Source organism: Anneissia japonica, unplaced genomic scaffold (assembly GCF_011630105.1).
Source record: "Anneissia japonica isolate Jap-2015-1 unplaced genomic scaffold, ASM1163010v1 scaffold287981_len1045443_cov154, whole genome shotgun sequence".
Lineage (NCBI taxonomy): Eukaryota > Metazoa > Echinodermata > Crinoidea > Comatulida > Comatulidae > Anneissia > Anneissia japonica.
The window spans coordinates 25151-36387 of NW_022695194.1; the positions used below are offsets into that span (position 1 = coordinate 25151).

The 11237-nt window shown below is 33.5% G+C and overlaps 1 protein-coding gene across 1 annotated transcript in view; it reads right to left on the reverse strand.

Annotated features, from left to right (window-relative positions):
- Positions 1-2164, reverse strand: part of LOC117101390 (monoglyceride lipase-like) — a 10869-nt gene extending 8705 nt beyond the window's left edge. Inside the window, exon 1 of the mRNA XM_033241367.1 lies at positions 1821-2164. Within this exon, the coding sequence (XP_033097258.1) occupies positions 1821-1954 (134 nt within the window). The 5' untranslated portion in view covers positions 1955-2164. The remainder of the gene's footprint in view (positions 1-1820) is intronic.
- Positions 2165-11237: the final 9073 nt, after the last annotated feature.

An 11237-nucleotide genomic window follows, 5' to 3' on the forward strand; every position in this document is an offset into this window, starting at 1 on the left:
TCCTCTCATATTTCTATATCTTATTTTCCCATCTGGAGACTGTTATTATTATTTATCTATTTGAAGAGAAATGTGGGAGAAATAATATTTCCTAAACCAGAACATTCTGCTGTCTATGTTGTCTTTTCAACATGATTTATATAAACATGTTTATATATTTCTGTTTTACTGTCAGTGTCAATGATCATATATATTTATATAGCGCCTTCCCCAGAAAAATCGCCTCAAGGGATCTATATGTGTTCTAATAGGACAACACTTGGTAGGATGGTGCTTTAAAGTAGCAATATCTTAACTTTAGTAGAGTTTGAATTTAGAGTTAGTAGGAATTATATGTTTTGATCTTAGATTCAGTAGGTTATTTGCACTAGTAGGTATTAACTTGAGTAGGATTTAATCTTTAATAGGTATTAATCAAACCAATTCCTTGTGCCACCAAACTTGATATTGGCTTCAGTGGGATTGTATTATCACTATTATAGGAGACTTACATATGGGAGCTGGGTGCGACACGTTTGCTCATGGATTGGGTGGTATTACCAAATCTAAAGACTATAAACCATATAAATCTTATCAATTTTAAAAGAGCCCAGAACATTAATATTTCTCAGTGCACTGGTCCAGTCTCTGCTGTGGAGTAGATAACTGACAACGAGACACTTAGGAAGAATACAAAGTTTTAGGAAATGCTATACAAATGCTCATTATAACAGTGGGCCATAGCCTCAGCAGAGTACAGTATTTTTTAATCATAAATTGTATAGGGACAGTTGCGTATCTAGAAGTACCAGGGGGATGATGTGGGAGACGCAAGGGTGCAGTGTGGCTCAATGTTTTTTTTTGTGGGCGTTAAGTTGCAAAATAAGATGATATTCAATGATTTTAACTACCTGAGCTGACTTTTTGGCTTCCAATGTGAAGGAGGCGTAAGTTTGTTTTTTTTTTGGACAGCGTCTCGCCCCCTGTCTCTTATACACATCTAGATGTGTATAAGAGACAGGTTTCCCACACACACCCTTCCCAGACATGCCACTGTAAAGCGACCATACCAAATTTGATATTTATATTTTACTTAAGCTCTTATTAAATCATATTTTTTATGATATTGATAAATGCTATGACTCAGAAAATTTAGACACTGCAATTACCAAAATGAAAAATATAGTAGCCATTTTGGATGACTTTGTGGAATTATTCAATTTTTGAAAATTATTAATCATTATCAGATGAATTTTGAATTGGTTTCAGTTAAGAAAAAAAAAAGGCTCCGAGACAAAAAGAACTTAGTTTATGGCTATTTTAATGTTTTTGACGCCATTTTGGTGGCCAACTTAGAAAAATCACTTCATACTTGTGCAATTTTTGGCTAAAATTTACATAATCTTTTTTTCTAGACCACATCCGAAAAAAAGTTTTCTTGCAATTGTTTTTTGGGTCATATGTGGAATAGAACCGACTACCCCTACCGTTTCAGTGTTTGTTACTAAAATAGATTGACATTTATATAAAAGGTCCTAACTCTTTTTCCCATGGGAAAAATTGTTCCAATTTTTTTTTTTGGTGGCTGTTAAAGCCCTCTTGAATAGTTTCTACTCAAAAAACCTTTGTAAATAATTTGTTGCCACTTTGGCCAAAAAACTGGGTTTTTCACCCTAACTAATGTGTTATGTGCTTGATGTTGTACAAAAAAGACAATGTCTGCAAGTAGCTACTTATTTGACATATCAGTGCCTATAGCATCAACCCTTGTGAATTGATATACACCTATTTTAAAGTTAGAGAAAACAACATTGAATTTCTTTTAAAATAAGTTTTGATACCTTAGATCCATGCCTATTGGTGGCTTCCAGTACTTGCAGTACACATATTTTCCGTCTGAATTGACCATATACTCTAGTTCTTTGTAGGGTTTTCCTTGAGGCGTATATCGGCACTGTTTTCTCCTACTTTTCATTTTTGTTCTTATAATGTATTAATTATTTCTACTTTAAGTATTACCTAGATATTAATTTTCTTTTTCAAAATGCCAGACGATCTATACCACTTCTACTATAAAATGAATTCTTTGTCGATTCTGCAGTGTAGAGATGTAGGTAAACAACCATAACCGGTCAAAGTACAATAGATTAGTTATTAAACATACAAATCATTTTGCGTGGACATCATCAACTAGAGCACAGTTGGCGTCGATATTAGAAAAATGATAAGTACCTCCGTAAGACTATTAAGCCCTATTGCGATCGCTATTAAGCCTATAAATAAGGAAAATTCTAAGAATAGTTAACATTACTTACGGTACTTTACTTTATGTGGTGTCATTACAATGGAATGTGTACCATTATATTTATTCATCAAATTGGTAATTTGATTTTTATATATCTATTTTTTAAAAATAATAACCTTGTAAGCATATGAATATCGTATACATACGATAGTAGGTATGGCGACAACGGGAGAGCCGGGGTAGGGGGAGGACCCCCGTTGGGGAGAGCTTCCCCCACCCCCCGCGTCAGGGAGAAACAGAGTTGTTCTCGATAAGAGAGAGAGAAAAAAAAAACGTTCAAATTTTCCAAATAATAATTATTATAGTTTCTAACCAACAATGCAAGATCCAAATAAATTCAGGTCAATAATGAGATCAGAAACAACCGACAAATACATTAAGTTGTGAGAACTTGTGAAAATAGAGAACTGCAACCATCTAAAAGAAACAAAAAGAAAAACACAGGGTTATATCTACCCCAGACCACCGCGTTTCCAATCAATGAGCGGACCTGTGCATTGATTCGTGCTGCCTACCCTATTTCTAGGTATTATTGGGTGTGTGATGAGCCTTCTGCAAGCCATTTGTCATGAGTTCGTAAGCAGTGGCGGACCGTGGGGTAAATTACAGTGTATGCTAGGTATTGGCATATCTAGGATGTTTCCCCACCCCCTGAAAAAAATACTCGCCTATCCCCCAGTCGCGCTGCCGTCCACAAATCATGCTCAAGTTAAAAATCACGTCAAATAACCTTATTTTGCGAGTTAGTCCCCTCACCTAATCACCGATCTACCTTCCCACTCCCATCAGCTCCTCTCCATTACAAGACCCCAAGCTGATACGTACTAGTGCCTGCTATTAGGAAAAGTTCGTAAGCCTACTACTATACAGAATCTGATTGCATTCAATAGTCAAAATACAAATGTACCGGTATGTTGTTTTTAATACCGGCATCGTTGTAGTATCTTCTCTTCAAAAGAATTTCTATTCCGGTATTTTAACAAATTTCAAATTCAAATAATCATAATTCAAAGTTTCTTATATACCGGTCATATGTATGTAAATTTATTTAAACTTTAATTATTGAAATTAAGCCTGTCGATAGAATACCCGATCGGCGGTGGAGGTCTCGATTAAAGAGCATGCGCACACACACTTGCAAGCACATCCCAGTGTTAAATTGGCTATTCTGACGCCATCACACACGATTGTCACAATAGCAAATTTAAGCGTTGTAGGGTATGTTCTGATGCCCATTGTCTCACTGAATACGTGATTGGCTGAGATGGAAAACCAGCCATGCGGAACTTCTAACTAGCTGAGAGTACCATGCGATCCAGAGGTGACAAAACTAGTGGGTGCTGTGTTATGGAGAGTAATGTGTGACCGGAAATGATCTGCAGTCAGTTGGTTGTTACCATGCACCAGTGATGTTGGAGTATATGAAACTATTTTAGGCCTAATGAATGAATAAAGTTTTGTCGGGTAGTGAAATGATTATTTCACATTTTTGGTGCTCCCTAAATTCAGAAGTGTATGCTAAATTACGGTGATTAATTCAATTAGCGAAGATATGGAGACAATTATTTCGAATCCCTCTTTCTAAGAGGGGATGCAAATGCTTTGTGAAAATGAGTACGCAGCGGTACTCATTTTCACAAAGAAATACACTCAACTGGTTAGCTGACAATTATGTCAATGTTACATGAACACCTGGGAAGGAAGGTGCAATCACGTTGTTACCTAGCAAACGTCTGTACTGTATGGGGGAAGGGCTGCTGATGTACTGTGTAGCGGGGGACGATGAGGCATAAGACTAGGCCTAACTAAGACAGTGGAATTATATGTGATAGAGAGTACTCTTTCGGAAGAAATAAATTAAAATAAGAAAAAAAAAATAACTAAAAATAATTCATTTGCAGAGGTACCTTGTTTAAGTATTATACAATGCTAACAATGCGGCTCTTGTAGCCCTGGCTTGGGCAAGGCATCCATGTGCAAAGCAGTGGTGTTTATCCATGAAAAAAGCACGCCACCGGGAAAGTTTGCCTTACCAGGAAAGGTGACGTATCTAGCTTATGACGTATGCATGCTAACTAATGTGAGTGTGATGTCACCAAAAAAATGAATAATTCTATTATAACCAAAATATTAATAACTACAAAGTTTATGGGCGTAAATTCTCTTCATACGAATGAAGGGTTGCACAATCTCGTTGCCATACACATTACAGCTCCCACTGACGTCTCAGTCGAGAAATATGGGTAGCTGAAGTTTTTCTCGCAAATCTGACTACAAAACCATATCCAAATTTCACGTTCCACTTTTGACCCTGAGTTGTGCTTCGCACTCGCTGCTGAGGGCGGCGTTCCGGGAACCCTGCGTCCAGCGATAGGCCCGACTATGACTTATTCTAGATACCAAATCCAAACATCGAAAAACTTTGCTATTCCAATAAATTGTAGCAATTCACTCAAAAAAGTAAGGTTTATATAGAAGATTCTATATATGCTAAATAAAATGGAAAAATTGTACTACTGTACCATATTTTTTTAATTATTTTAGCCAGGGTATGCACTGCATACCTCGCTTGCTTTGACGGTCCACCACTGTTCGTAAGCTGTATTTCCCTTTCGCCATGCCATCTGAAATAGTTTGCAGCTTGAATATAAATATGAGTAATTACAGATTAAGTAACGCCATCATTTTCTAGTGTAATATTAGCCAAGTCGCGATAGGTCTAAGTAGTCATACGTTGGTAGATTACTGGTCTATAAACTTATCCTGATAATTTTCTTTCCTATCGTGCAAAGATTTCGTTTCTTTATAGGGCATGATATTATAGTGTGGAGTTGAATAGCTTCGTAGTTAAAACCATCGCCTTCCTAATTGGGTCCGCTGGGGTGAAATTCTTCCAGGTTCCCTGATTCTTTCTAATGACTAAAACAACTCCATTTAATAGGAGATTTAGCGATTGCCACCGATTTGATACAGTAAGACACCGTTAAAGTCACTACTGACCTTAATGAAATTGCAGTGCTTCTAAGTACAGTAGTTATTTTTGCTTTGCATATAATAGTATAATGATATAAATTAATATTAATGATTGGTTTTATTTTTCTTTTTAATTGGTTTGCTAAGCAGCTGTTTTCTGTTTCAATTTTTGTCTCTCAATAATTTTATTTTTAAAAGCTTCTGTAATTTTATTGTTTTATGTATTGTATTAGTATTTATCACTGCATCAATATAAAATAAAAAATGTGTGGCAACTGACCTGGAATGTCTAGCAATCCGGTCGCAACGGTGTTAAAAGTCCAGGTTACAAGACGTCAGGTGACAACGTGCTTAGGTCTATATTGTGTTGAGTAAATTGGTTTATATTCTTTGCACTTTAGAAACCACGCATATGTTGACCTATAAATAGCTGTGTTACTAGTTTCTTCATGATAATTATTCTTTACAGAGTTGGATAGTACCGGTACTAATGGATTCAGTGTGTTATACTACGCCATCGGTCTATTTTTTGTTATTACCTTACTAATAAGTGATATGTCATAATGAACAGTAACATCAATCTGCTACAAAATTGCTATTATCATTATTGATATTACTTTTGAAAAGATAGTGCTACCAAAAGTCAAAAGAAGTTGATACATCTCGTGTTTTCTATGTATTCATTGGCATTATTCATTATATTTAGAAAAGTCTGCTCTTTTGTAGTATTGCGCCATACTTTTATCATGTAGAACTTTGTAAGGTTGACACACTTTTTTAAAATTATTTATTGCAACTTTGTAAGTCGAGCTACAACAAAGCAAATAATACGCGCCGACCTATAAATAGATTTGTGTTAGCTTTTACTTAGAATTTTCATTAACTCTGGAGAAGGGGACAGTACCGATGGATTCCAGGTGTGTTGTCATTAATCTGACATCAATTAGACTGTTTTTTTTTATCACACAAAATGCAGAGTCATACATAGTACTTTATACGAATGGGTGATTTAAAATATAAATCCTAATCCAAGCCTAACTTTTATGACTTAAGGAAGTAAAATTTTCTATTTTTAATATATTCATGGAATACTGCGCTTGCCGAAAACTCAATCACACTGTTTTGTACAGATGTGTTATTTTAGTTTCATAACGATTTTGAGGAAAATAGTTTAAACAAATCATATATACGAATGAGTGGTTTAAGAAAAACATCCTAATCCATGTCTAAATTTTATGACTTTAAGGAAGTTAAACTTTATTTTTTTTTACTGGCTTGCGGAAAACATCTCATTTATGTTATGTGCAGATGTGTTATTATAGTTTCATAAGGATTTTAAGAAAAAATGGTTTAGAATCGCGATGTATCAGATTGCTCATTGCAAGCTACGACAGAAAAGAAAAATAATATGCGTTCTGCAGCTTGAATATGTGAGCAATTAACCCCTTGCAAATGAAGCTTCCTCTTTATTCACCGCTTGTTATTCATACACTTCCGATTTAGGAATTATCCACACTTGTTTTCCTACTTGTGGAGTAAAGAGCAGCTTCCTTTCCCGTCTTTTAGTCTGTCGTATGATCTACGATGAGCGAACTTCAAATGCATCTTATACTTGACTTACAGTAGACTGGCTACTTTTTTTCATGGTGAATGCCTAATAGGCCTACTCATTCCTAATGATAGGCCTATGTGTCAGTTTCTAAGTATTGACTTCATGAATTTATAATAATTTTCCACTTGGATTTAAACTTAGTAACACTTAATTCTACATTAATTCCAGCCTTAAAACGACTTGTCTGACTTCTGTGTTATTATTATTGTTATTATGAAGCATGGTGTAAGCATAGCCTAATGTTAACATTGGTGGAGAATGGGCCACCTAGGTAAAGCATTTGCATGAGAGCCTAGACCAAACAAATATAACGGGATTTATAACCAGTGAATTGTATTCAACTTTAGAATTGTCGCACTTATGGTCATTATATGTCTACATCTGAGCATAAATGTGATCTGGAGCGAAGTATTTTACACTATTTGTGCATTATTGTGCAGCATGTCTTTCCTTGCCTCGCAATTGTCATTGTTTAGTTATCTAAATCATGGAGGAATTAGTGGCTGATGTATGAAATAAGATGCTTACTTGCTTTAGTCTTAACTATTGTTTCTCATTTTAGGTGTTAAGAGTCAGGTTGTCTGGGTGGCAAGGTGCATGTTGGCCAGCCATGATGACGAGTCTAGATCTGTATAGCGTTTAAACTAAATTATATTGTTTTACACCCTTTACAACATGCATATTTTGACCTATAAATGTAATTGTTTTACTGTTTTTTGTTTTTTTTTTTGAAATTTTAATTAAACTTTAGAAAAGTTCATATTATCAATGGATACCATTCGTTGTTATTAGCATACTAATACTATAAATAGCTGGTCTGTCATATTCAACATTAACATAAAATTTAACTGATTCACGTCAACTATTACTAATGTATTGTGTATTGTTATTATTGTTGGCATTACTTTTGAAAACTTCGTGACCTAATTATCTCGACTATTTTTGTTACAGAGAATGAGAAAAAAGTATTATTTACGAACGGGTGATTTAAAATATATACATACTCTATGCCTAAATTTTATAACTTTAAGGAAGTATTTTCAAAATATTAATTTATAAAATACTGCACTTTCCGAAAACTCATCACATTCAAGTGTGGTACAGATAGAACTATGTTTTTATAGTTTCAATTTTTGTGGAAATGGTTCATTTATTTCATGGGTAGCGATGTATTTATACTATTTCATATCAATTTGCTCACTTGGAGCTTTAAGTAGCCAAGGTAAGTTACACATTATTATTGTTTTTATACAACTTATTTTTTAAAGTTTTTTATAATGGTAATTTATTAAATTTTATAAAATACTAATTATTATTTATTAAGCATAGATCATTATTTGTACAATCATACAAATCATTTTACACATTTTTCTGTCAATATACAAACTAAACAACTTTTTTGTACAAATAAAAAGTACACATTTTCTGTGCAGTCAAACGGTTGGTCAAACATTTCTATTAAAAATAATATAGTGCTTTAGAATCGACATGCCTCGTTGTGTCATATTGTTGTTACATATTACATTTATTTATCTGTTATGTATTTTTAACATGCCCACTTTCCTCCAAGCCCAGCAGCGGCCAAAAGTCTACCAAGTGTTAATTCATTTAAGTAAGCAATAACAATTGCGTTCTTCCTCGTGGCAAAATTAAAATAGAAATATCTGTACCTTCCTGTTGTGTAGTAACAAGGGTACGCTACAACCAGTAATAAAATAACCTTACTTAGTGTGACAACCCCTCTCCCGTTGCAGAAATTAATATTACAGTTTTAATCCCATATCAAATCGTGATTTATTTACTTAAAAAAAATAAAAAATTCTGGTCATCAAATACTTATAAGAAGAGGGCGTATCCTTTTGATCTTGAATGTATTAATCTGACTTATGTATATTCTTTCCACTAGTGTATGATACGTAACTATACTAAGCAATTAGTAGAGCTGTGCATAATACACTATAGGAAAATTATACGAAGGTCAGATTAATGCTTGAAAAAATTTCAAATGCATTAAATTTAACCTAAGCATAATCATTTTCTGTTAGTGTACGATGCATGCTCTACTACCGTACTCGTGCGAATAAGCGCCCGTTGAATAAGCGCCCCTCGATTCCTAACAAAAGTTCAATCATACAGTACAGTATAGTTATCACCAACTTAATTTTCTGCATTAACTGTTCGCATCTATCTTAACATTGTCCATCGGTCTGTAAATCTATACATCTGTCGGTCTATCAGTTCTCCAATAAGTTTAACATTCTTTTTAGTTATGATGCATCTTTATAAACACCGGAATGATCTTGCTAATCTGAATTGGCAATTGATCAGGTAATGAAGTGCATTTGTATATCCTACTTTTTTCGGTAATGAAATCGTCCGAACATTGCGCCGTGTTATTGTTTTGTTACTTTGTCAAAAACTGCCTAAACAAATTGAAAAAATAGGCGATGCCTGTTCCCCCACTAGCTTGAAACCCACGACTATTTTTGTTGTTTGATTTATGATCATTACACATTGGTCAAATTCATATCGGAAGTTTAAGTTTTGTTTTGTTTGTAATTGTGGAAAAAATGTTTTTTTTTTCGCATTGAATAATCATTACCATGGTCATGTGAAAATACAAAGATGCCAGATTTGGAAAGTTTCGATGCAAATGCGTTATATCTTTCACAGTGCTCAGCAATTCCGTTTAAAAATAGTAATCCAGCTCTAAACAAAGAAATAAAACATTGAATGTCAGAATGAGTTTAAACAGCAATTTCGTGAACGTGCACTCAAACCCAATCTTTTTTAAATTGGTATTTTTATTACTAATTATAACAAATACAAAGTAATTGGAAACTCTCAATAATTTAATTAAGTTGTAATTTAAATTTGTTAAAATACAAGATAAAAGAATGAAAAATATGTCTCTCAAATAAACCAAAGAAGTATGGTAACTACTCAAAGAGTTGAACATTTTACTTTATTGATTTTTTTTTCAATTCCTTTATGCTCTTTTTTCTGTAGTTTTGTTTTGTAGTTGTTATTCAAGAGTTTTTGGCAGTTCTTTATAATATGTTGAATAGGATTTTCCGCTAAACACTGCCCCTTAAAAATTGTTTGTAGGGTTCCATAAAATAACAGCGTGAACATATTCAACATGTGCGCTGTTAAGACAAGTCTAGCTTTCCATAATCATAATTATCACCATCAATACCTTAATAATCATCATCATCATTGTAATTATAAAATAATTCAGTTTTAATCAGACATTTTACCTTTTTTTTTTTTTTTTTTATCTATGATCTATACATTTTATATACTTGCCTGTCATTACTGGTTGTTGTATTAGGTTTTCAGTTTTAGAGTGTACTGTAGTTATTATGATTTACTGTATGCTATCTGTAATAATCATCGAGCAGTTTTACCTAAGCGATTTAATAACTCAATTTGGAATTCAATTTTACGTTATATACTATTTATGTACACATCTTCATTTGTTCAATAAAAGATACTGAAATATGAAATAAACAGCATTTGTTGAATGTACAACATAATGTGTTTTGGTAGGACCGGTATTGCCATCGTCAACAACACCATCACCGCTCCATAATCATCATCTCGTCGTCGTCGTTGTCATTTTTTTTTAAATCCTGAAATGAAACTGTTAGCTTGGCAATTGATATGTTAGCATTCCAACAGTTGTAAATCATCTTGTATTATATGATTTGTTTCTCAAGACTACATCTTTACCCCTAAGATTTTAATGATACTTCTATGTGTTCTATTGTGCTTGATGTTGTACAAAAGAAAGAAGAAAATGTAAAATAAGTTTTGATACCTTAGATCCATGCCTATTGGCGGTTTCCAGTACTTGCAATAAACATATTTTCTGTCCGAATTGACCATATACTCTAGTTCTTTGTAGGGTTTTCCTTGAGGCGTATATCGGCACTGTTTTCTCCTACATGTCATTTTTGTTCTTATAATGTAATAATTATTTCTACTTTAAATATTAACTAGATATTACTTTTCTTTTTTAAAATGCCAGCGATCTATACCACTTCTACTATAAAATGAATTCTTTGTCTATTCTTCAGCTAAGTGTAGAGATGTAGGTAAACAACCATATCCGGTCAAAGTACAATAGATTAGTTATTAAACATACAAATAATTTTCTATGGACATCATCAACTAGAGCACAGTTGGTGTCGATATTAGAAAAATAATAAGTACTTCTGTAAGACTATTAAGCCCTATTGCGATCGCTATTATGCCTACAATCAAGGAAAATTCTAAAAATAGTTAACATTACTTACTTTACTTTATGTGGTGTCATTACATTACAAATTGACTTGGTAATTTGATTTTTATATATCTATCTTT